We start from the raw sequence: 27813 nt of genomic DNA on the forward strand, positions 1-27813 counted from the left end.
GAATATTCAACCAGCTGTAATTATTCACTTCCACGTGAAATTTAAGGTGTTAGGCAGGCAGTGTATATGCCTGAGAACAGATACAACGTGCTTCCACTGACCTGCCCTTCTCAAAAGTTTCTAATGCTTTGTTAAACAACAAACTAAAACTGGACAAGTCACTTGATTGCTATGCCTCAGTTTTCCCATTGATGCAATGAGGATAGCATACTTCCCTGACTTTGTAAACTGCTTTGAGATCTACTGGTCAAAGATAATATTACGGTTTTTATATATATAAAATTTTGGATTTACTCTACCCTGTTTTTGACATCAAAAGAGTAAATATTGAGATCTGTTCTTGAAGTTATTCCATGGTGCCACGGTATTGATGTCCACATGCTAAAGTTGCTAATGTAACAAAATATTTGCACATTATTTGCACTGATCTACATTCAGTTATATGTTGACTTCTACTTCCCTCCTGAGCAATTTCCTACTACCTCCACTACATGTATGTAATATTGTTTATATCAGGACAGTTCCACTGTCAAAGAGTCTGCCGATTAGGCAGAGTATTACATAAGGAAATTACGATTTACAGTGCACGTGGAGTTCTGTGAAGCAGTCATCATACTCTCTTTCAGCTGATAATTTGGCCTTGTGTACACAGATCAGCCACAGTTAGTTCATGTTTATTGCTTAAACACATGCTGGCTGACGTATAATAAAGTATGAAAATTAACTCATTGACACACATGGCAAAATCATTCATCATAAGAATGAGATATTAAAAAAGTTGTTTTAAAAAACAAATGCAAAGCAAGGGATATTTGACCAGTCTATTACATTACATACAATAGCAATAAAAGCAGTTAGAAAATTAATCTGGATCTTTACTAGCAGAATAATTACTCATTCTACTGGGTAGAACCTGTCAGTATCATAATGCCTTCTGAAGTTTTGGAAAAAATGCATTTGTTGAAGTCAACAAAATTCTGTTAACAAAAATCACATGATCCTATTTTTATTAAGGAATAACTTTTCCCCTACACAAGTTTCCAACGTCAAATCTTTAGCTAGCAGGCAAAGAACTCAACAGATGTCACAAGTTTAATTAGGGTCCCATTGGTACAAGCCAGATATTTTAAAGACATTTAAATTGGTTTACCTAGAATTATGTCACAGCAACGACATCAAAAACAAATTTCATAGTTGCAGGTGAGAAATGCATCTATGCTGTACAATTTGTCTCTTTCAGCAGAGTGTAAAATTTCTTACCTGTAAATGCTGCAGTATACACCATGTTCCAATCATGTAGAATTGCCACAAGGAAGAATATCTGTGGGCTATTAGTAGCCTAAATCACCTCACCGCCTTAGCTAATCTATGGACATCCTCCCCTTTCTAATCCGCAGAAATCTAACCTTAGAACCAGGGAGAGGAGAAATCTTCTTAACCCTTTTCTTGCATAAAAAGCCTACTTTTAATCATCTTTAACTTATGTAGTTACTTGTTCCCACCAACTTTCCCCAATGGCCAACACACTTGGTTCTTAAGGTCTCTCTGCAGTACCACGCCTGTAAATGCAGATGAAGAGAATATGTAATATTTTAGCTTTGATCTCCTATTACACGCAAGCTGAAATCCTGTAACAAGGAAGAAATACCCAGATTTTAATTTATGAACAAAATGTGGTAAAACAAAATGTGGTAAGACAAGTAATAAAGGGAGAGAATCCCTGCAGGTTAACTCATTTCTTGGTTACCTACAGGAACATACAATCAAAGCTGCCCCTTACTGCATCAGACCACAAAGGTTGAAAAGAGGAATCTTGTCTGATACACATTTACTCCCAAGAATCTTGTCAGCTAATAATTGAGCCATACATCAGAAGGATCAGAAATAATCTACTCACACATTCAGTTGTTTCCACCAATCAGAGGACAAAACACATTCGCAACATCATTGAGTTGCATAAGGGGATTATAAACCTAAAGCAAGTTATTCAATTCTCAGACTTCACATCAGACAATCGGCACTGTTAGAAATTGCCACATCTTTGCAGGTACGAAGTCCCTTTCACGAGCAAGAAATGGGGAAGGGCTGAGGGGGAACCATTTACTGTCCTTAAATCAGTTGCATTTTAAGGTTAAATTTTGTTTTCCTACTTTCTTCCTCACGCTTCAAAACACAAATTGGGGCTTTTAATGTGCTTTGAACCACAGGTCAAGGTTAATTGTTTCTACTGAAACTGACATGAATTTTGATCTTCTACAAGAGACACAGGAAAATACTGTTTGTAACGTGATCAGCTGTTGTAGAAGAAAAACCGAACCCTGAATTTAAATCTTGGCAGGTGAGCAGAAGAAGAAAATTATTTCCGTTTATTTTAAATTGTATTTGCTCAAGTCAAATCTGCATGATATGTAGCATGATACACTGTTCCTTTTCAATAGCAATTCTCCCATCGCATGTTTCAACTTGATATTTTCTGTGCACAGAAGTTCTAAAAATTACCTACCTCGAAAATCTACAGCTAGACCAATAATTTACATTGCTGCCGAACCTTTCTTTCTCAGTCATAAGTCTACACAGTATTTGAAAATACTTCTTCTCTTAGGACCACCGCAATTTTATTTTTCAATTGTCACCTATCCCTGACTCCCCCCAAAATATTCAGTATTACATATGGCTAACAAAACCACATTTTAAAGTGAACAATTTTGTTCTCAAAACATCAAGGGGCCTGATTTTTTTCCCTGTTGAACTCAGTGGCAAAGTTTCAATAGGACAATATCAGACCCATCAACCATACAGAATAGCTTTTGGACTGAAAGGACAACTTCTCAGATACATCCAAAAACTGCGGCCCAGGAAGAAATCTTTCTACAATTATACAAACTAGGATTTCAAGCTGAAACCTTTTGAGATCACTCAGATATTAATGTGATGGTCACATAAATGTCTTGATAAATTAGAAGGAACTATTAAAATATCAGAAGATTATAGAAATGGTGTGCATTTTAACATTGTATTGAATATACAATATATTGTATAATATTGTATCTATATTGAAGTAGTTCACCATTTCTATATTGGCTAAAAAGTCTTGGATGACTTGTATCGAACACCTTCATCTTTTCTCATGTGTACATATAGTAAATATATAGTCACACAAATATGGTAAAGATGTTTAAATAACAATATTTTTATTTGGACTTCCCAAGAATGTACTTGTAGAGAAAAGAAAGTAATCCCTTTGGAAACTCCACAAGGCTAAAAACTAATTTTTATCACCATAAGCCAACAGGATTCTGATTAAATGAGTCACTTATAGCATTGGAACCGCCAATAAAAGTTTGACCTTCTTCTACTTAAATATAATTTTTTGGGGTGGGAAGGGGATAAGGAGAAAGTAGAGGACAATTGGTTTATAAATGTTTTTACTAAAAAGACATGAAGACTACCTGGGACTTTGTCAGTAACTATAAAATGGAGGAATACTTTCCTCCCTCGGAGGTATGCTGAAAGGATAAATATATAAAAGATTTGAAGCACTGTAAGATCCACTAATGAAAAATGCCATAAGAACCAAAAATTATTAATTATTATTATAGTTTAAGGAGTCTTTGCTATGTTTGAGAATTTTGCTCTCAAAAAATGAAACATCTTACATTTTAAATAGGTTTTTCTGTTTGTATATAGAGTTGCAATGGTATCTTCTTCCTTTAAAAAAAAATCTATACTGAAACGATCCATAAATACTAGTAGTCATTATATGTTGACTTGTTCAACACAACCATTAGCTTGGGCATCCAGAGTTAAGTATTACAATTTAAGTACCTTGACAAGACTTTAAAATATGGTAGTTGGATTCAACTGTCCTCCATTTCAAATGTTGTCATCTTATTTTCTGAAGTGCATCATGCAGACCTTGCATCAACCTTATGCTTGCATGGACAGGAATGTCTTTCATCTTCTGGACTTGTACATAAACAGGAAGCCTGCCAGAAGCCTGTCAGTTTCTTGGATTGGCTAGTTAGTTCAGCCATATGAAAAGCCCACTGTCTTGCTGAACCTACAGTTCCCTCTAGCCTGAAAGCTCTGAAGTACCTTTACTAGTACAAATATGAGAGAGTGTGTTGTTGTATCTACACGAATATTTTACTCTGTCAAGGCTGAGATAACAGCTGAACAGAATTTTGCATTGAAGCTCAATTAATATTTCTAATTGAGGTTGTACACATATTTGGCTTTATTGTGATATTCTTTATTGACACCTTGTTTGGTATTTTCCCAGAAAAATGTTCACACCCAAGAGGAGAACAAAAGCACAAAATTTGCAAACAATATTGGTCTCTGCTAACCATAATCAAGAATGGGTGTATAAAAATAGATTACTGTAAATGCTAAACAACAAAAGTTTTGTCCATCTAGAAATTGATTTGCATCAGGCACTGCAAATTCTATAGGCTGGTAGAATGGAGATTCAGGTATATCAATTGGACCCAGGCTGGGAACATTTGGATTTTGTTGTAGCATGCTCTTTTTCAGTGTAATCTTAGGTAAGCAGGTGAGCTGTTGATGAACAGACAGTATAAGACAGGCAGATATATTGATAACAAATAAAGGATCAGCAGTATCATGATAAAGTTTTGAAGTACAGAGAGGAAATACAGGTATGTCTCTGAGGAAGGATTAGGGAGACAGTATGTATAGGAGTGTGAAACAGAATAGCCCTTTATAAACATTGAGCCAAATCCTGCCCTCTGATGCATGTGGCTTCCCCTAAAGTCTGCATGGGGGGGGGGGGGAAGAGAGGAGTTTGGCCTTATTTAGAAAAGCATGACAACAAAATGGGGGGGACTTTTCATTGCATAGAAAGACGGGAGGTGGTCAGTTTTTGTCAAGTTTTCTAAACTTGTTTTTAACAAGTTTTCGCAGACTTTAGTGGTTTAATGTCAGCTCTGCTTCCCTATATTTACTATAAATGTTTGGACTTCACGCCTGTCAGAAGATGGCAGATCAGTAGCCCCACTTCCTCTGCTGGTAAGATTCTTACAAAGCGGTATAAAGTAACCTTCCCACATTTTCCACCTCCCCATTCCCAGCACTTATCTTGCTTTCAGTTGTTAGATGGGGACCTTTCTCTAGGAAGTAAGAATAATCAAATAGTTACCTTGGGGGAGGAGAGGCAGGGGGCCTCTATATTGATGCAAAATAATATTAATTAAATGACTTATTTTGTTTAAGTCATTACAAACTTGTTTGCACCTTTGCTGAATATTGATATAGCTACACGAGTGGTATAGCCAGAATATTTAGAAATGTAACAATATACATCTATAGCTAATTATATTACAAAATGTTAAAGCTAATCAAAGAAATTCCAGAAGGGTTCTGCTTTTATCTCCCAAGGACAAGCAAAGAAACCCTTTGACTAAATAGTGGGAGCCAGGTCCAGGAGGTGCCAGAAGAGAAATAATTAGGAAGAGTTGGCCTACCATCTCTTGTTCCTCGAAACTAAATATTTTTAAATTGTTTTTAAAACAAAGTAACTTGGCATCAGCAGCAATCCCTTGATTTGAGGATGATCTCTACCACGGATTTATATATGGGTCCTGAGACAACTCAGGAGTCTGATCCTGGAACCACAGATCTGCCCTCAATAGGTACAGATATTTCCTGGTGGGCTAGCTGCCAGCTGGGAGAAAGTTTTCTTTTCCCATACTTCTCTCTCTTTTCAGCTTTGAAGGCAAGGCACTTCTCCTTGAAGTGGGCCACAGCCTGATGGAGGACATGGCACCACTGGGGTTGGTTGGTGGCATGCTCTCCCAGCTTGTGATGTCTACATCAGTTGTCTTGATACACTTTGTAGCATTTCCTTTGACCACCATGGGTGAGCTGAGAGTAAAAGGACTTGTTTTGGGAGGTGAGACTCTGGCATCCGCACACAATGTCCAGCCCAGCAGAACTGGTGCATGAGGATCATTGGTTCAATGCTGGGGAAAATGGCTTCAGTGAGGATGCTGGTGTTAGTGCAGTGATCTTCCCACTTGATGTGAAGGAACTTCCGAAGGCATCATTGTGGGTACCTCTCCAGACTCTTGAGGTGCTGTTGAAAGGTTTCATAAAGGAATATAGGAATAACAATTGTCTTATAGACCTGGATCTTGGGGTCCTGCCGTAGGTAATGGTCTGAAAATGCACTGGAGTAATTTCCCAAAGGAAGCACTTGCGCACTGGATCCTGTGCTGGATCTCGCTGTCGATTTTTGCGTTTTCTGGAAAGGAAAATCTGCAGAGGACATGTGCATTCATGGTGTCAGTTTTGCAATTAGGAATAGTTTGTCAGTCAGCTTACAGTAAATTTTCATGCAACAATTTAAAACTAAACTTTTTAACCTCACACCATTTAGGGACAATAGCAACACTGCCACGGGGGAGTGGGGGGTGGGGTGTGAAGAGAGAGAGAGAGACACAGACAGACAGACACACACAATGCCAAGTATTTTTCAACACTTTTCAAAATTCATTTTTAAAATACATTTTAATTTTAGGAAATATTAACTGTAGCCAAATAAAGCCCTGATTAATTTTCTATTGAAATCAACAGGTGCAAGATAAAACAGTTACTTACCTGTACTGTGACTTGTTCTTCAAGGTGTTATGCAGATGGGTATTCTATATAGTGTGCACACGCCCAGACAAAGCTGGAGAATTTTACCTACCAGTAGGGGCAGCATTTGCACCCTGTGGCCCTAGCCCCTCCCCTGTCTATAGGAGGGCAGTGCCACCCAGACCCTCCTCAGTTCCTTCACACTGAATATTAAAAGTACGGACTCTGAGGCAGGGGAGACAGAGGGTAGGTTGTGGAATGGAATACATGTCTACATCACATCTCAAAACAACAGTTACAATACAGGTAAGTAACCATTTTTTCTTCTTTGACTAGATGCAGCCATGTATTCCATGTAGGTGACTCAAGCAATACTAGCAGGAGGTGGGGCTCTGAGTCTATTTAAACAAGGACTGCAGGATTGCCTTCCCAAAGTTTTCATCTGATCCGGATGCAGTAATAATGGCATAGTGGTCTGTAAATGTATGCACAGAGGACCAAGTGGCAGACCTGCAAATATCCAATATAGGAACCTCACTTACAAAAGCCATTGACATTGCCGGGGCCCTTGTGAAATCATCTTGCACCTTTTGAGGAGGCATAGTCTGAGCTACTTTGTATGCTGTCATGATGCAAGGGAGTTATCCACCTTGAAAGAAAGAGTCTGTGAAGAGAGCGCGCTCACCCCTTCATTCAGTCCGCATATGAAACAGGCGGACGAGATGAATGGCAATGTTTAGTCCTATCCAGGTAAAAAGCTAAAATATTGCATGACATCCAGTGTGCGAAGATGCTGCTCACCTGGGCTTGAATGTAGCTTAGGGAAAAAACACTGCTAGATATAGAACTTGGTTCATGTGAAACCGAGAAGCCACTTTAGATAAAAAGCTTAGGGTGCAGAGCAACAGGGTTACTTTGTCTTTGGAAAATTGCATGTAAGGAAGCTCTGCCATCAAAGCCTGCAACTCTCACACTCTCCTTGCAGATGTTACCACCAAAGGGAAAGCAATTTTCTGACACACAAGGGAGAAAAGTTGCTAGAGGCTCAAATGGAAGTCCCATGAGAGCCATTAAGACAGCATTAAGGTCCCACAAAGGAACCAGTTCTTTAACCAGCACGTGGAGATGAGTGTTGCCTTTCAAGAACTTCACTGGCATGGAGTTTGAAAACCACTGACTTTGCATGGATGGGTGGAAGAACTGCTGCCAGATGCCAGCCAGAATTGCTGCCAGATTCACTCTCAACAAACTAAATGCAATACCAGAAGACTAAAGGTATAGCAAGTTCTCCAAGATATTCTGAATACAAACCAGCATCAGTTGACCTCCCCAGGCTAACAATATATCCAGAATTGCTTCCATTTGGCCAAACAGGACACTCGGGTGGAAAGCTTTCTACTATTAAGCAAGATTTGCCAGACAGCCTCCAAACATCATTCCTCCTCATTTCAGCTTGAGAATGACTTGAGGGATGATCAGAATTGGAAGAAAAGTTTACCAGAGTGCTGATTCCCAGCTCAGGTGAAAGGCATCAGTTGGAGCCTGGACTGAGGTCCCCTCTAGAGCAAAACAGACAGCACTTCTTATTGTCTCATGAGGCAAACCAGGCCAATCATCAATATGTCCCAAACTGTCAAGATGTACTGCAGGATGCTGGACTTCAGAGACCACTCGTGATTCAGGGAGAAATTTCTGCTGAAGTGGTCTGCAAGGTAAATGATTGGCCACGGGGGTAATGTTTTCCCTAGTGCAAAACTGCCAGACCCTTATCATGTCTTGACACAGCATGCTGCAGAGTGCTCCTACATCTGTTCACATAATACATCATGGTGGTACTGTTGGTAAGGATGTGCACTGCCTAGTCCCTGATGTAATCTTTAAGGGCGTTACAGGCACTGTATTTGGCACAAAGCTCCAGAAAGTTGATATGCAGAGAAGCTTCCTGTTCCAATCAAGGCCTTGAACTTTCAACAATCCCAGATGCACTCCCCAACTTACTAAGGAGACATTGGTGTCCAAAGTCCTGGTTGGTGGAGATTCAATGAAGGGAACACCCTACCACCCATTGCCCTGAACCATCCAGCACTGTAAGGAGCTCAGGATTGGCAGGGCAAGTCAGACCAGTCTGTCCAAGGGACGACGGTTCGGATGACAGACCAACTTCAGCAACATTTGAAGAGGATGAAGGCACAACCTAACATATTGGTTACCTGTGTGCATGCAGCCATACACGCACTGTGTTTGAGGGTTGAAACTGCACTCCCGGACACACACAGCGAACCCATGCGGAATTGGTCAGTCGGCAGAAATGCTCTCGAACTCAGTCTAGAATGGCCCCAGTGAACTTGATTCTTTGAGTTGGAACCAATGTTGACTTCCCACTATTTAAGACAAGACCTAAAGGATGAGAGAGAATTTCTTCTCTGGACTTGCCCCTCAGTAACTAATTGTTCAGATATGGAAAGAAGTTATGAATTGCCCTCCTACTAAGGTATGCTGCCATCACAATCATACATTTGGTAAAAACCCAGGGAACAGAAGACCGACCAAAAGGGAGCATGGTGTACTGATAGTGCCAGTCCATCACAACAAACTGGAGAAATCTCCTGTGGCTCAGAATTGCTATGTGGAAATAAATGTCCTGAAAGCTCAGGGCATAGGTGCCGACTTCTGCTCCCGCTGGTGGGTGCTGGACTCCCCTCTGCCCCTGGCTCCACCCTTGTCCCGTCCCCATTCCAACCCCTTCCCCAAAGTCCCCACCCCAACTCCGACTCCTTCCCCAAATCCCTGCCCTGGCCCTGCCTTCCCCGTCTCCTTCCCTGAGCATGCCATGTTCCCACTTCTCCCCCTCCCTCCCAGCATGCCGGTGGCGAGCAGGAAGCGCTGGGAGGTAGGAAGAGGAGCGGGGATGCAACATGCTCAGGGGAGGAGGCGGAGAAGGAGGTGGGGAGCTGGGGGGAGGAGCTTGGCTGCTGGTGGGTGTAGATCACCCACTAATTTTTCCCTGTGGGTGCTCTAGCCCCGGAGCACCTACAGAGTCAGTGCCTATGGTCAGGGCAGCAAAATAGTTACTGTGATATAACATAGGGAATATAGTTGCCAGGGTGACCATAGGGAATCTCACATATCAGATGTATTTGTTGACAGAGGTGGAAGACCCACCTTCAAAGTTCTTTCCTGGCATGGGGTGTAGAAGAACTACAGGGCCTCCAGCAGGAGGCCACAAAGGGCCAGGCACACCCCGTCACAGGGACGGGTATCGTTTACTGCATGTTTTGCCAAGGGAGGCAATGAAGCAGAAACACTCCAGATGGCCTTTGCAGGATCCAAGAGATCCTCATTTATCAGGAGGGCTACTCTCTCTCTAGAGCGAATGACTGGACAATATGCAACAGCTTATGCATATTCTCCTGCAGAAAATTCAGCCTGAATGCCTACGGTGGTGGCCATATGACTAAGGAGATACTGATATGACTTAAAGTCCTCAGGCATCGAGGGAAAGCCCAGCACAATAAAGTCATCCAGAGAGGATGAAGAAGTGGTTTGCTGAGTCAATGATGGGTCCTGTTCTTGAACCCCAGGATCCATTTGGGATAACCCTGGAAGCCCAGAGGGAACAGGCTCAGCAGTTGCTTGTAACTGATCTGAGAAAGGGAACCCCCAATGGGACTGGCGATCTCACTGTGGAGTGGGTCTAAGAATGGGACCTCAAAGATCCGGGAACTTCAAAAGGAGGATACTTGGCAAACGGATATGGCTTTGGTGGCCAGTAGGCACCAGGCCAAACAGCTCTTCTCCTGACTGAGAGAACAATGCCATTCTCCATACCAATGGTGATCCGAGGATAGTCTCTAGTGCTTATCAGGGCAACAAAAGGGGAATACGACCCTGATCTGGATCTCAAGGAGTCTCAGAGATTCAGAGACAATGAAGGAACCAGCCCCGACGGGGCAAGCAAACAACTGGATTCATCCAAATTGCAACACAGGGGCGGCATCAATGCCAATGAGGGAATATAGAATCGGCATTGGCAGAACCAAGTGAGATACGCTCTCATCCAATATTAGGAGGCAGTACTGGCACAGAGGCCAAGGGCAGTACCAAACTTGATAACGGGATCAGCTGCTATGGCAATGACAGAGCCGAAGGGCACACCAGCATTGAGGGAGCCTTTGGTGTTTGACACAGCGTCAGCCTCAATTCCAGTCTGGGACCAGGGCAGTGAGAGCTGTGGTGCCGACAAAACCAATAGCTCTGCAATGCATCCAGAAGGTTCCAAGGGCACAACAGAGGATGAAGCAGCAGAAGCTCTAGTACTGGAAAATTTTCCAGCGGCTGGGCTTGGTGTGTGCATACACCTACATTGGAATGGACATGTGCAAGCACTTGAAGAAAACTCCTGACCTAGTGGAGAGCCAGACGCAGCAGGTCAGATGCCGCTCAGGATGCCACCAGCATCAGAACAGTAGGCACGGGTGCAGACGTGATCAGTGCTGGACTCAGGCGCCCCGTCGCCAGAACTAGTGTTGACAGTATGGGCTCTTCCTGATCTTAGCGTTGTACCAGAGAGCAGTTAGACAGACCTACTCCATCCCACATGACGGAAGAAGCATGGTGCCAGTCAGTATTCCTTTTAGAAGATGAGGAAGCATCTCCCCAAGCCGTGGAGTTGTTCCAATTAGTCTTAGGGGACCTCTTCCTCATTGCACCAGTGGGGGGAGAGTAACTCCTCTTCCTCTTAGGGGGAACACCAGAGTCTGAAAGTGGAGGAGCATCACTTCCTCATCTGATCAGTGGTAGTCTTTGGAACTGGATCTCAGTGCTGAAGCGGGTCTCATGGCCTGCTCCCGAAGGTGCTGCTTCAACCATAAAAGTCATTCACCCAAGTCCTCTTTTTGAATGATTTACAGACAGAGCACCACTCCTTAACGTATTCCTCACCAACGCACAACAAGCACCTTGCGTGGGAATCGAGTACAATACCTCAACCCTGGTGAGGGCACCACACAGAGCAGCCAACTACTCTAACACTAAACTAAACCTAACGTACTACTATTATCTAGAGAAAAAACTCAGAAAACGGAGATCAAAAACATGAGGTGAAAACACCGCACAGATCTTGGACTCTAGCTGCCAGGAGAGGGGCTAAGTCCACACGGTGCGAGAACCACCCCTACGGGTACTGCTCAGCAAAGTTCTCCAGCTTTGGTGCTATGGGCATGCGCACAACCACATGGAACACACAGCTGAATCTACTCAAAGAAGAAATGGTTGTAAGATATTTTTTTTTTTTTTAAAAAAAAGCCAAAACAAAAATCCATACACTGCAGTCTTCCTTCCCGAAAGCTCCTGTCCCTTAAGAGGTTTTTGAAATTCAGTAGGAAACATGTTACTTGGATCAAAAATAGTTATTTTAATTATTAAATATTTTCTCTGCAAGTACATCTTTGATAACAATCATTTGTATTAAAGAGACACCTTTTAAAAAAAGATATTAGTGGGACTCTAGAGATAGTTCCTTTATCATCTCTGAGCAGTTAGGTGTTAAATGACATTTTAAATAGACTCTTGCTATACCTTTTAATTTTCTTTTTCCAACCATCCACAAAAACAGTCTCAAAGACAAATACTCTTTACTTTATTATGAAAAGTGCTACGTTACAGTCACTGCTCCCAACAGCAATTCAATGAACAGTTTTGTTTCTGTTTTTTAAAGGGTCAACACACAAGCCATGATTCTGATTTCAAAAACCGATTTAGCCTTTGCTATGCTAATTCAAGGTAAGTCATGAGAAAATTTCATATATCTCCCACTTTTCTGTCAGACACGGTAAAGAACAGCACCCATTGTATCCAAATGTTCACTGGCATTATTTGTATAAATCAATATAAATGTAAACCACAAAAGAACATGCACACACACAAAAACCCAAACACTGAGATTAAGTTTTTGTTTTACAATACCTTTGAGAATGTAACAGTGAGTTTTCCCTTGCTAAGTAACTACAACATAATGGAGGGAGTCAAAAATCTCAATCCAAATCTAGTGTCACTTAGTTTAAAACATATTCTCATTCTCCTGCACCATGGACTTCACAAGACAACTGTTCCAAAAACAGCCTGCACATTGTTCATCCTTGGGCCTTAGAATGCAAGGCTAGGAACAATTAAACTAATAGCTCTGCAAAAAAACTTTAGAAGTACCAAATTCAGCAATGAAATTCAAACCTGCTAGTGCTTTTTGTTTATGAAGTTAATTAAATAAAAAGGATATGTTCTTACCACTACAGATGTAAAGGAGCCCATGTCAATTTGATCATTTCCATAACAGCAACTAAGGGCTGCTTTCAGCAATCCTGCTACAAATGATTCAATCAGAACCCTTCCAGGCAGATATTCTGTAAACTGCCTATTATAAATACTAACATAGTAACTTTTCTTTTTTCCCTTTTCCAGAAACAAACATAGTTAGCAGCTTAATTCAGGAAGACACAGAGTGGTTCTATGATGCAATGTAATCCTTTCAAAGGAATCTGTGGTCAGTGCAGGTAGATTCAGGAAAACAAGAAACCCATTGTCTAAGAAGCCATATGCCCAGACTACTCTTTGCATATGAACTCCAAGTTGATGTCATGCCTTTTAAAAACACTGCTAATTTGGGAAGAACAAACAATCCCTCCTTTAGACCAGCAAATAGTCTCTCTTCTTGGAAACTGTTGGACAGGCCAAGTTTAAGTATTACTTTTCTGCTTCTGTCATTTCCTCTAGATGGCCTCAGTACTTGTTTTTTTCAATCTTTATATGAGTTCAGAAGCAATATCCACATATCTCTGTTGTGAGTGCCATTCTAAGGAACATGGATGTTGCTGAAGCTCCACTCAGTAGATACTCATCTACTTCGGTTGCAGAGGCGATCTAGGTCAGCTTTTCATGTTGAATCTGGTAGTAACAAGCCTGAATTGAAACAAAATTCAGTTCAATTTTAAAATACTACTTTCTATGATTTCCCCCTCCCCACCCCCTCCAGTTAACCTACAAAATGTGCTACATATATAGGTTTAATTCCCGCCCCCCACCCCCGAAGAAGCCCAGGAAGTTAGACTTTCTGTGATCAGTCGTGCAGTGACAACATTCATGACATTTCACAAGATTGCCACACAGTGAAGTATCGGGGGAAGGTCTGAGCTTTTAAGTTCAAATTGTGTTTAACGCCTCATGGAGTGGGAGGATGGTTTGGGACTCCGGATACTCAGACATTACAATGAAACGTCCTAGGAGTAGCTAGAAAAAAGAACTAGCTTAGGCAGCCATTCAGTTCCAAAAAACTGTTTCATATATAGTTTAGGTGGGTAGCAACTGGAAACTTTGGGAAAATACTCATACCAATGGCAACCGCCCCCCCCCCCCCCCCCACAATTAGCTACCTTTTTGTCATGATTATTCTTTGAGATGTGTTACTCCATGTCCATTCCATTCTAGGTGTGCACATGCCCACGTGCATGGTTGTTGGAGATTTTTGCCTTAGTGGTATCCATAGGGTTGGCTGTGGCGCCCCTTGAGTGCTGTGCTCATATATCAGTATATCAGGCACTGCCAGCCCTATGGCCTCTCAGTTCCTTCTTGCCGGCAACTTCGATAGAGGGGCAGGAGGGCGGGTAATGGAATGGACATGAGCAACACATCTTAAAGAACAAGATATGAAAAAGGTAGGCAACCGGTTTTTCTTCAAGTACTTGGCTCATGTCAATTCTATTCTAAGTGACTTACAAGCAGTGTCCAATGGAGGTGGGCTCAGAGGTCACGGTCATGCAGCTTGCAACACTGCTCTGCCAAACCCAGTGTTGTCTGAAGCTTGCCGAGTGCATAATGAGACGCGAACATCTGGACAAGTGTCCAGGTAGCGGCTCTACAGATCTCGGATTAGAACCTGTGCCAGGAAGGCTGTTGGTGACCTCTTTTCCCTGATCAAGTAAGCCATCATGAGTGCTGGCAGAGGCACATTTGTCAGCTCTAGCAGTAAGCGGATGCAGGCAATGATCCAGGATGAAATCCTTTGAGTAGACACTGCGCGACATCTCATTCTGTCTGCCACCGCCACAAACAGTTGCATCGACCTACGGAACAGCCTTTTCCTGTCTACATAGAAGGCCAATGCCCTCCTGACATCCACAGCGTGCAGCCTGCACTCATCATCTGATGTATGAGGCTTTGGAAAGAAGACAAGTAAGCATATGTGGTAAGTATATGTCCTGGCCAGTATGAAACCGGGAAACAACCTTGCGTAGAAACACCAGGTGTGGTCGCAGCTGGACCTTATCCTGAAGAATACCATACAGGGCAGTTCTGAAGCAAGCACCCTGATCTTGGACACCCTGCGGGCCAACGTTATTGCAACCAGCAACAAAACCTTCCAGGAGAGAAGTAGGAGAGAGCAGGAAGCCAGGGACTTGAAGAGGGGACCCATGAGTCTCGACAGCATGAGATTCAGATCCAAGAGAGGAACGGGATCCTAGACATGCAGGTAGAGATGCTCCAGACCTTTCAAAAAACGGGTTGTCATATCATGAGTGAAGACTGACCTGCCTTGGAATGGAGGGTGGAAGGCCGCAATAGCGGCTGGGTGGACCCTGATTGATGACAAGGACAAACCCTGAAGTTTGAAATGCAGAAAATAATCTATGACCTCCTGCAGGGAGGCCTGCGAGGCCCAGATATGGCATTCCGAGGCCCAGCACATGAACCTTTTCCATTCGGCCAAGTAAGCCACTCTGGCGGAGGGTTTCCTGTTACCCACCAAGACCTGCTGAACGTGGGCGGACCATTCTCGTTGGTCCGAGTTTAGCCATGCTGTCAAGTGTAGCGCCTCCAGGTTCAGGTGCAGAAAGCTGCTGTGGTTCTGGGACAGCAGATCTGGCCAGAGGTGCAGCTGCAGTGGGGCAGCTACTAAAAGGTTCGGCAGCATGCCAAACCAGTGCTGGCGAGGCCAGACAGGGGCTATTAGTATAACCACCCTGTCCTGCTTGATCTTCACAAGGAACCTGTGAATTAACAGCACTGGCTGGAAGGCATATATTAGAGCCCCTGAGAAACCCATCTGACAGGGAGCCCCTGTCCATCCCTCAGAGTGAACAGAAGACATGGCATTTCCTGTTCTGCCTGGATGCGAACAGGTCCACCCGGGGAGTCCCCCACCTCTGGAAGGATTATACTAACCCTCTCTGGATGGAGTGACAACTCATGGCGAGACAAGAAGATCCTGCTGAGGTGATCTGCTAATATGTTCCTGGTCCTGGTCAGGTGCGTGGCTACCAGATGAATGGCGTGCAGCACACAAGTCCCAAAACGCAGAGAGCTTCTTGGCAAAGGGCTGATGACCTGGCTCTGCCCTGCCTGTTGATGTAATACATTGCGGTGGTATTATCTGTCAAGATCTGCTCTACCTTGCCCTTGGGTGGGGTGGGGTAAGAAAGCTTGGCAGGCCAGATGAGCCACTCTGAGCTCCCTGATGTTGATATGGAGGGTGAGCTTGTCCCGCAACCAATGGCCCTGGGTGCTGAGCTTGCCCAGGTGGGCTCCCTAGCCCAGGTCTGAAGCAATGGAGACCAGGGTCAGCGACGAAGCTGCAAAGGGAACTCCCTCCAACACCAACCCGGGGTCCAGCCATGCTACCAAGGTAGTGCCATAGAAGTCAACGCAGCCTCTGCTGCCCAATCATGCCGGTGTAGTCTCGAAGAGGGGCTAAACTGCCCTTCTGTGCTGGAGGAATCCCCTTCTGGTAACCACGATGGGGCCATTGGCCCCTGTGTTTGTCTGCTGGCTGTTGCCACTGGAGATTGGTGCTTGGGATGGGAGGACTGTTGCTGGTGTTGGGGAGGACTGGTGATGGGGCGACCGGTATCGTGACGGAGAGTGCTCCCATGGAGTGGGTGACTTAAGATCTGTGCTGAGAGGAAGACCGGCAGGAGGGCGAACGGCACTTGAGGCAGCTGCTGTGGGGGTCACTTACAAGCATAGGCCTGTTAAAGTCCACACAGGGCTTAAACCTGGGGACCAGGTCATGCCCCGCCTGGGATGAAGTCCCCGATTGGACTTCTAACTACACTTAACAAATACTTAACACTAACTACTATAAACAGCTATTTACAAGGCCTTAAGGCTCGAAGTCAGAAGAGGAGAAACCGTGAGCCCTTGCTATGCAAGGAAAGGCGCTCCAACTAACCACCACGGGCGGTAAGAACGAACTGAGAGGTGTAGGGCCAGCGGCTCCTCATATACACCGATGTATGAGCACAGCACTCCAGGGGGTGCCATAGCTGACCCTATGGATACAGCTAAGGCAAAAATCTCTGATGACCGCACACCTAGAATGGAATCGACATGAGCAACACATCTTGAAGAACCAGACAGATTGTGTTGTTACTAATTTAACAAAAATAAGATTTTTTTGATATTTCACCTAGAATTTTAACTGCAGTGTTCACCTCCCCTCGGCTGCACCAGGACATAAAAAGCAATCCCACTTCCAACTTCCACACTTGGAACCCTTGCACACTAGAACAGAACATCAATTGTTACCATACACTAGAGAGCTCAGTAATCACAGGAGCCACATGTTCAAATCTCTTTATACCAGGAATCTGATTTTTCTGGTGACAGAGAGATCAGAACCAGCACACTAAGTTTAAGTCTGAGCAACATGAAGTGATTTTGTACATGTACATGCGATTTTATTAATAACCAGCATTAACAGGGCTTTGTTACCTTGAAATTTTATCAGTGGGTGGTGCTAGAAGTGGTTGAAAGAATTTGTTGCTAACTTTCATTGAAATTTAAATTGGCTTAGTTGTGGCCATTGCCATAGGAAGAGTACAAAGATTATTAGCTGCCAGAGAAAGGAGAATAGGAATTTTAGACAGTTGATGTGTACATTTCGTACTCACCTTCAGAGTAGTGAACATGATGCCTTGTTCCCCATGCTGGAGATACGGATCCATCAGGTCCTCAATCAAGTGCACCTCAGACCCCAAATTCCTTATCCTGTCACATGAGGAAAAGTCACTATTATATTTTGTTCTAGCCTTGTATACTTTAAGAATCTTTTTTAAATGGGCAAAATGTTTTTTCCAGCCTTTTTCTCAGAAATGGCTGAACTGTTTTAGCTGAACTAGTTAGGGTTGCTAACAGCTCTACCTGCACTAACAGACTACCTTAAGACCCTCCAGCTGTACTGAATACAGTTCTATTTCAACTTTAATAAACCATTCCCATTCAGGAAACAATTTTAGTTGGTCTGTGGGTTCTCTCACATTACTTTAAAACCGCTCACCTGGCTCGTAGCACCACATAGAGAAAAACAGGAAATAAGTCATCCATTGACCACAAGAAGTCTTCCTGAAGAGTGTCAAGCACACTCTGAGAGATCTCCTCAAAAGTCTGCTGGATCACCTTCAGTTTGTCAGATGGGGTAAAGGTTGTACTATTGGGAAAGGAAACCATCAGGATTACAATGAATAGTCGCAAATCGACTTAACTAAATAAAAAGACAGTTTGTTCATTTGTGTGTTTTCTTTCTTTTCTAGAAAGACAGCACCCTTCAAAACAGCCACTGATCACATTTGCATCACAGCCATCAAAAGCTGCCCATTTCTAAGAATATACCACCTGCACAGCATACTGAATTGCAAGTGAACCAGATCAAGAGATATTACTGAACATAAAATAACATTAAGTTATTTTAAATCAGTGCTTGCTGTTCGAAAAGACTTTCTTCATTACTGCCACTCAAACATTTTTAAAACAAGACGACCAGCAACTGAGATGTCTTTTCCAGCCGTTAGCTGTGAAAACTCTCCATAAATATGCCATTTTGTCCTGACTGCTTTAAAAAAAAAAAAAAAAAGCACATGCACAATTGATTAAGTATATTCTCCCTTTCGTTTCTGTCAAGGTAGCTTACAAAGACCTGCCTAGAAGATACCAACTGCCCCCACACAAAAGGGCTCACCCACCTCCTCACTTTGAAGAGTTATTAACATTTTTGGCAGAAAGACGGAAAAGTCTTTCAAGGCTTCTTGTTACAATGTGAATGGCAAACTGAAGATCGCAATCTAATAACTAAATTAAGGCTTTGCCTACACTACCCACCTTTTAGCGATGCAGCTGTGCCACTTCAGCTGTGCTGCTAAAAAGGCACGCAGTGTAGCTGCTGATTGTTGGCAGGAGAGAGCTCTCCCACCGACAAAAAAAGACTTCCACCCCCAACAAGTGGCAGCAGCTTTGTTGGCAGAAGAATGCTCCTGCCCACAAAGCACTGTTCACAACAGCGCTTTTTGTCTGTAAAACTGTTGTTGTTCGGGGGATGTTGGGTTTTTTTTGCCCATGAAGTTCCAGTGTAGACAAAGCCTTAGACTGAAGCAGTATTCTGAGCAGGAAAAGCAAGTCAAAGGGATAAAGTGAAAGGATTACCTGATCTGTTGTAAACATTCAACTGCTGAGGCAAAGCAGACATCTTTTGTGTTTGGTATCACCTAGGTAATCAGGAGAAGATCAGAATCTTTCTAGTAAATACCTCTGACAGCTCACAAGAAAGCGAACATGGCTATTGCAAAGTTAGCTATGCAACTGTATTAAATATAACAAGAGTACTTTTGGCACCTTAGAGACTAAAACTTATTAGAGCATAAGCTTTCGTGGGCTACAGCCCACTTCATCAGATGCATTGAATGGAACATATAGTAAGAAGATATATAGATATAGATACACACATACAGAGAAGGTGGAAGTTGCCATACAAACTGTAAGAGGCTAATTAATTAAGACGAGCTATTATCAGCAGGAGAAAAAAAACTTTTGTAGTGATAATCAAGATGGCCCATTTAGACGTTGACAAGAAGATGTGAGGATACTTGAACATGTGGAAATAGATTCAATATGTGTAATGACCCAGCCACTCCCAGTCTCTATTCAAACCCAAGTTAATGGTATCTAGTCTACATATTAATTCAAGCTCAGCAGTTTCTCGTTGGAGTCTGTTTTTGAAACTTTTCTGTTGCAAAATTGCCACCCTTAAATCTTTTACTGAGTGGCCAGAGAGGTCGAAGTGTTCTCCTACCGGTTTTTGAATGTTATGATTCCTGATGTCAGATTTGTGTCCATTTATTCTTTTGCGTACCCAATCAGATTCTTAAAAAACAGAACTTTATTAAAAGAACAAAAAAAAAAAAGGATAAAAGAACAACTCACATTAGAATGGAAGATAATATCACAGGCAGTCAGATTCAAAACAGAGAGAATCCCTTTAGGCAAAACCTTAAGTTACAAAAAGACACAAAAACAGGGATACACATTCCCTCCAGCACAGTGAATGTCACAAGCCAAAAACAAAAGAAAATCTAACGCATTTTCTAGCTAGATTACTTACTAACTCTATAGGAGTTGGATTGCTTGCTTTCTTGATCTGTCCCCGACAGAGGAAATTACAATCCATCAGTGATCTTCCAGAAAACACCATCCTGGCCACTATGGATGTAGAAGTCCTCTACACCAACATTCCACACAAAGATGGACTACAAGCCGTCAGGAACAGTATCCCCAATAATGTCACGGCAAACCTGGTGGCTAACCTTTGTGACTTTGTCTTCACCCACAACTATTTCACATTTGGGGACAATATATACCTTCAAGTCAGCGGCACTGCTATGGGTACCCGCATGGCCCCACAGTATGCCAACATTTTTATGGCTGACTTGAAACAACGCTTCTTCAGCTCTCGTCCCCTAATGCCCCTACTCTACTTGCGCTACATTGATGACATCTTCATCATCTGGACCCATGGAAAAGAAGCCCTTGAGGAATTCCACCATGATTTCAACAATTTCCATCCCACCATCAACCTCAGCCTAGACCAATCCACACAAGCGGTCCATTTCCTGGACACTACTGTGCTAATAAGCAATGGTCACATAAAACACCACCCTATACCGGAAACCTATTGACCGCTACACTTACCTACATGCCTCCAGCTTCCATCCAGGACACACCACACGATCCATTGTCTACAGCCAAGCTCTAAGATACAACCGCATTTGTTCCAACCCCTCAGACAGAGACAAACACCTACAAGATCTCTATCAAGCGTTCTTACAACTACAATACCCACCTGCTGAAGTGAAGAAACAGATTGACAGAGCCAGAAGAGTACTCAAAAGTCACCTACTACAGGACAGGGCCAACAAAGAAAATAACAGAATGCCACTAGCTGTCACCTTCAGCCCCCAACTAAAGCCTCTCCAGCGCATCATCAAAAATTTACAATCTATCCTGAAAAATGATCCCTCACTCTCACAGATCTTGGGAGACAGATCAGTCCTCGCTTACAGACAGCCCCCAAAACCTGAAGCAAATACTCACCAGCAACCACACACCACACAACAACAACACTAACCCAGGAACCTATCCTTGCAACAAAGCCCAATGCCAACTCTGTCCACATATTTATTCAACTGACACCTTCATAGGACCTAATCACATTAGCCACTCCATCAGAGGCTCGTTCACCTGCACATCTACCAATGTGATATATGCCATCATGTGCCAGCAATGCCCCTCTGCTATGTACATTGGCCAAACCGGACCGTCTCTACACAAAAGAATAAATGGACACAAATCTGACATCAGGAATCATAACATTCAAAAACCGGTAGGAGAAACACTTCGACCTCTCTGGCCACTCAGTAAAAGATTTAAGGGTGGCAATTTTGCAACAGAAAAGTTTCAAAAACAGACTCCAACGAGAAACTGCTGAGCTTGAATTAATATGTAGACTAGATACCATTAACTTGGGTTTGAATAGAGACTGGGAGTGGCTGGGTCATTACACATATTGAATCTATTTCCACATGTTAAGTGTCCTCACACCTTCTTGTCAACTGTCTAAATGGGCCATCTTGATTATCACTACAAAAGTTTTTTTCTCCTGCTGATAATAGCTCGTCTTAATTAATTAACCTCTTACAGTTTGTATGGCAACTTCCACCTTCTCTGTATGTATGTATCTATATCTATATATCTTCTTACTATATGTTCCATTCAATGCATCTGATGAAGTGGGCTGTAGCCCATGGAAGCTTAATCTCTAATAAATTTGTTAGTCTCTAAGATGCCACGAGTACTCCTGGCTTTTTTGCGGATACAGACTAACACGGCTGCTACTCTGAAACCTGTATTACATATGAATGAGAAAAATGAAGTAAAATAAAAGTATATTTTTATAAAGTGATTTTGGGGCTCACAAAAGATGCTGGATTGACTTAAGAAATTGAAGTCCTCTGTCAACAAAACTGTTACCTGTCTGGGCAATGTTTACGCAGGTTTCTTCATACTGCCCCACCAACAGATCTCAACTCTGATCTGGAAGGGCCAAGTCCAGAGGCAGAGAAATTCAGTCTCTTTTTTTATTCAGTCCTTCGCCTCACTCCTCATGATACCAACCAGGAGACTGATTAGAGTGAATTATATTGAAAATTTCTGAGATGGTGATACTTGTCTAAAACGAATTAGAAGGAGACCACCAAAATAGTCTCACATAATAGCAACCATCTGATGGGAAAGAAATTTGGTCACTACTGACCTGTGCTGACTGAAGTAATGACCTAAAACTGAAAGGCTCTGCATCTCCATGGAAAATTGAATTTGACGTTTTTGATTAAGTCTTCCACATTTTTCTTCCTCCACAGCATAAATCTAGCCATATACTTAAACTAGTAAGAGACGTCTGATTGTTAAACCACCATTAGCAGAAAACGGAAACTGGCTACTCTAAAGTGGCTATTGTTCCTAACTGTATAATCTGTTCCTTTATCATCCTTATTAATAATGCCTTTTTTGGTGATGATCTACAATAAAAGTGGTATTACTCTATTTTTTTAAAAGTCTTTATCAAATGCAATTTACAGCTTATCCTGGTAAGAGATGTTTCTAACCTCATCCTCTTTCACAACTGTGGACCAAACAAAACAGATGCAGGCTTCTTTTAAAATATTACAGGTTCTCAGAACTATGCATCCTCTAATATATGGAATAAGGAAATTCTGGATAGAGCTGCACTTCTGAAATGACAACTGCTTACAGTAAGGAAGTCTAATGTAGCTTTAAAATACATACAAAAGATGTAAGCACAAAGGAAAAATAAGAGCATAATAAATGTATTGCCAAGCATGTGAGCTCACATATTCCTCTGTTGCATTAAAAAGTGGATATACCTTTTTATTTTCTCCAAGGATGGACACAGTCACTGGCCAAAATTTGCTGTAAGAAACCACATGTATTCAATTAACAGAATGAGTTGTTGTTTTTAAAAAGTGATTTTAACTTCTCTTTTGCTTGATGCACAGAAAGGGACCCTCAAGATTTTTCTAATTTCCTCCCTCCACCACATGATTACCTACACTTAGCAGAAATAGTGGAAAATACTATAATTTGGAACACTACCCTCGAGTTCTTTAAGAATTGCCACGCCGCTTAAGCAAATTTTACATAACTAAAAAGTTATCAGGCTACTTCTTTTCCTATGACCAAGTACCATATTAGTTTAAAATGAGCATGTGTGTGATCAGCCCCCTCACATACTATTTACTGCAAAGATACAGTTACATATAAATGTTCTGATAATAAAAGAAAAGGAAATATAGAACAGCCCATGAGAGATTCATAGCGCAAAGGACAGCAGTTCTCAAACCGCAGCTCAATTAGCACACAACTGGGGCACAGCTGTGTGCTAATGGCCGTCGAGACACATGGGGTCTGGGTTCCTGACTGCCTAGCCAGGTTGGAGTTGCTGGCCCCACATGGAGAGGGCCCGGGGCTGCCATTCAGCTCCCCAGAGAGTCAGGGTCGGGGTTGGTCTCGGGACTGGCGGATGGCCCTGCGGGGTCAGGGTCCAGGCTGCCGCCCGGCTCCACACCTGGGTCCAGGGTCGGGGCTGCCACCTAGCCCTCCACCCAGCACTCCACGTCTGGCTCCACTCTGTGGAGGTGTCTCTGGGTGGCAGGCACTGGATATAGAGGTCTGTGGGGCCCACAATGATAAGTAGGTCGAGAGCCACTGGCATAGGAAGTTTTCTGGTACAGTGCCTTCACTTGGCCATCATTTTCCAAATATCACATTTTTGTTTTAGTGTTAAGGCCATTACTTTTAACAGCATACTCACATCTGAACTCCAAGAAAGCTCAGAAGAGCTGTATCTGACTGTTTGTTTAGACGAAGAACACATTCCCAGTAAATATCTTCTTCGCGTTCATTGTCTAAGGCATATAACATAAACAAAGGAGGGTAGAGTCGTGGTAACAACACAGGAAGCAGCAGCCCAGAACTGGTTACCACATAACTGAAAAAAAGCAAAAAAGAAAAAAGGGGTGGGGGGGGAGAGAACCAAGGCACATATTTATAGAAAATGAATTGAGCCAAACAATTAGAACATATACATAGCCATTTCAGGGTATGTTCAGTTGGGGAGGAGGATTAGGAGAGGGTGCAGGTTAAGGAATTAACACTTGTGCTAAAGTTACACTTATGAGTAAGATCCTTTATTTAACAACACAGTCCAGGTACAATGCTGTAACACCAAATAGGTACCAAGTAGACTTTCCTACATAAGGCCATAAGAACAGCCACACTGGGTCAGATCAAAGATCCATCTAGTCCAGTATCCTGTCTTCTGGCAGTGGCCAGTGCCAGATGCTTCAGAGCGAATTCAGAGCGACTAGGGAGGTGGTAGAATCTCCTTCCTTAGAGGTTTTTAAGGTCAGGCTTGACAAAGCCCTGGCTGGGATGATTTAACTGGGAATTGGTCCTGCTTCGAGTAGGGGGTTGGACTAGATGACCTTCAGGGGTCCCTTCCAACCCTGATATTCTATGAATGAACAGAACAGGGCAATGCATCAAGTGATCCATCCTGTCATCCAGTCCCAGCTTCTGGCAGTCAGAGGTTTAGGGACACCTAGAGCATGGGGTTATGATCCTGACCATCTTGGCTAATAGCCATTGATGGACCTATAGCCATGAATTTATCTGATACTTTTTTGAGCTCAGTTATACTTTTGGCCTCCACATCATCCCCTGGTAAGCAGTTGCATGGGTTGACTGTACGTTGTGTGAAGAAATACTTCCTTATGTTTGTTTTAAACCTGCCACCTATTGATTTCATAGGGTGCCCCTGGATTCTGTGTTATGTGAAGAGGTAAATTACACTTCCTTATTCACTTTCTCCACACCATTCTTGACTTTATAGACCTCTGTCATATTCCCCACCCCGCGTTGTCTCTTCCAAGCTAAGCAGTGTCAGCGTTTTTAATCTCTCCTCATATGGAAATGGTTCCATACCCCTCATTATTTTTGTTGCCTCTCTCTGTACCTTTCCCAGTTCTAATGTATCTTTTTTGAGATGGGGTGATCAGAACTGCATGCAGTTCCTTCAATTCTAATTCAAAACTCGTATGTAAAATTTGAACTATAATGTAACACTCCTCTCCAAGCCATTCAAGTATGGTATTTGCATTTAGTCTCTACTTTAGGCCACTCAGAATTAAATATTTTTTGTGAATTCACATGGATGTTTGCTTAGGACAATCTGTCCTCAGAGCCAAAAGCTATTTTTCCGCCCTCCTTACTAGACACACTTTCCAAGGAAAAAAGATTTAACATAGGTACAAATCTAAGGTTCCAGTTCAGGACAGCACTTAAGCACATACTTAAATGCTTTCCTAAGAAGGGATTGCTTTATGAATTGGGTACTAGTTTATGAACTGAGTAGTTTATTGGAGATGATTTTTCCCCTACACACCCTGGTTCAGGAGATTCCGATCTGGAGTCCATTTTCCCACTACAGAAGGATTTCCTTCTCTTTGTCTCAGTCACCAAGAGTGGAATTGTGCTGCCCTCATCAGGAAGATCAGGAAACAAGAACCTCAAAAATAAAATCATAATTGCATCACTTGATTTATTAGAAGAGTCCATAAATAGCTAATATATTCATACTCCTAAGGGAAAGCAGGGGAAGTTATTTATTTGAGAGACATTTTTCTAACACAAGTTGCACATGGTGATTTCTCCTGGGTGAGCCTAGCAGCAAAGCCATATCCAGTTACTTAAGCTTATGACACAAACAGAAACAGCTTGATATACATTAATTAGGTTATTTTTCCTTAGCTTCTTTTTCATTTGGTTCCTCTCTTAATTAGCTAACTATTCAGGCAAGATAGTGTCTTTTTTTAAGATATGACAATCTCATTAAGCTACATCTGGGGCCAGTAATTTTAAGAAACTATAAACTATTGACATCATACAACCTCACAAGAGTGCTCAAGAACAGTCAGATTCCTGGAAAATTTGGAGACAGAAAACAAGTATGGAATTATGCGATATAGCACAGAGAATGAATTAGGGTATACTGGAGTTGAAAGAGAATTGTTCTCCTAATTGAAGATTTTCATCCCACATATCCTTATTTTACAGTTCATCCTCTCCTTAGTAGTTAATAATTGAAATTGTCATCAACTACCGACCTGGATAGAGTAGCACACTGTCAGAAGGTTTGCAGAGTGCAACTACTGTTTGGCTTGGGAAAAAAAAACAAACTTAAAATGTGTTTGAACATCCTACAGTTTTCTTATTCAGAGTTTCAGATTTCTTATTTAAAATCCATGATCTTTAAAAAGCTTACACTAGGGTTCACAGTATGCGTCCACATGTGTAACCATAAAAGATTTAGTTAAAAGTCTCAGTGTATGTTGGTGTACTGTTTTCCTAGTCAAAATTAAACTAAAACATGCAGTTTTGCACAAACCTTAACTATATTAATATCTACACCAAAAATGCAGATATCCATGGTAGAATAATAGCTTTGAAAATTACTTACTGTACTATAACTATAGCAGCTAGCAAGAATCTAAGCACAGCTCTTCACTTTAGTGTGAATGGAGATTACTACCAAGAATTCTTACGGAACACACTCTGTGAACCCTGTGCTATGTGTCTGAGCTTGGTTTATATACTGCTCTAATACCATCCCCTCAAACATCCCCTGTATACACTGGTTTGGAATCAGACATTAGGGCTGGTCTACATGATGCACTAGTCCACACTAGACGGGCGTAAATTCTAGTGTGTGCTAGTGTGTTGCATACTAGCTGGGCTGGCATCCACTACAAAGCTGCATTACTGTAGCACTCTTTGAAACAGGCCAGTTAGTGCACAACATGCTAGTGTGCACTAGAATTTACGCTCCTCTAGTGCTGACTAATGCACTATGTGGACAAGCCCTTAGCGCCCAGCTAGAAACAACCACACTGAAGAATGCCTTCCACTGTGGACAGAGCCTTAATGGGTTCCACTGTGGACAGAGCTTTCAGGGGGAAAGGGTTTTCTGTCCAGATTCATCAAGTCAGCTAAGCACAGAATCCTATCATGACTCTTTTCAAATTTAAGAGGAATGGGGGAATGCTGGCACACAGAGCCAAATTAATACTAACCAGATTAGGAGAATGAAGTGTTTTTCAGTACATCCAGAAGCAATCTAACTTAAAACGTGATGCTTCTTACCTGATCAACTGGAAAATGCGTTTGAGGTAGGATTTAATTTCTCTTACTGCCTCCTGTAGTAACCGCCGATTGGCTCCCACTCCAACGTAGGTCATTCTGTACACAGCTACTAATGTCTCTACAAGCCTCCCCAGAGGATGGAGAGGGGTGTCACAGGCCTGTTTGGAGAGGTATTAATCAGAGTCACCAGCTATGCAGCAGTAAGAGACAGATCCAAGAGACAGAAATGTTATCCCTTATGAATAAAAAACTTGAGTACAAGAGACGCAAGCAGGAGTCTCAGTTCAACTACTCAAGGTTCAATAATTTAACCTTTTTAAAAAGTTATACATGCATATCAACTACATACAACATACTACACATATAAACTAACTTCAGAAATAGTCAAAACTTTATTTTGACCGTAAAGTTTACACTTAGCTGAAAAGTGTAGCAAACTCCTCTATTAGGTAAGAATTCACACTACAGCCGCCTCAGGTAATTCAGCAAAATCATCTATGCAGTTATACAGAAAACCCACAAAATATTTCAGTAACCTCACAAGCACTTCAGAATTCTACAGAATGCTCTATTGGGACCCAAACACTTTTTAGGGTGATGAAACATAAGAAGCAAGGA

At 42.3% G+C, this 27813-nt stretch overlaps 1 protein-coding gene across 5 annotated transcripts in view; it reads right to left on the reverse strand.

The window, feature by feature from the left end:
- Positions 1–12221: 12221 nt before the first annotated feature.
- ALS2 (alsin Rho guanine nucleotide exchange factor ALS2) overlaps positions 12222–27813 on the reverse strand; it is a 68618-nt gene continuing 53026 nt past the window's right edge. For all 5 annotated transcript variants that reach the window (XM_077829693.1, XM_077829697.1, XM_077829692.1 and 2 more), the window contains 8 exons: positions 27196–27353; positions 25439–25561; positions 23807–23983; positions 22860–22905; positions 19066–19127; positions 17927–18076; positions 17541–17637; positions 12222–13554 (listed from right to left, as the gene is read on the reverse strand). In XM_077829693.1, coding sequence (XP_077685819.1) covers positions 13516–13554; positions 17541–17637; positions 17927–18076; positions 19066–19127; positions 22860–22905; positions 23807–23983; positions 25439–25561; positions 27196–27353 — 852 coding nt within the window. In that variant the 3' untranslated portion in view covers positions 12222–13515. The remainder of the gene's footprint in view (positions 13555–17540; positions 17638–17926; positions 18077–19065; positions 19128–22859; positions 22906–23806; positions 23984–25438; positions 25562–27195; positions 27354–27813) is intronic.

This window comes from Eretmochelys imbricata, chromosome 11 (genome assembly GCF_965152235.1).
Source record: "Eretmochelys imbricata isolate rEreImb1 chromosome 11, rEreImb1.hap1, whole genome shotgun sequence".
In the NCBI taxonomy this organism is placed as follows: domain Eukaryota; kingdom Metazoa; phylum Chordata; order Testudines; family Cheloniidae; genus Eretmochelys; species Eretmochelys imbricata.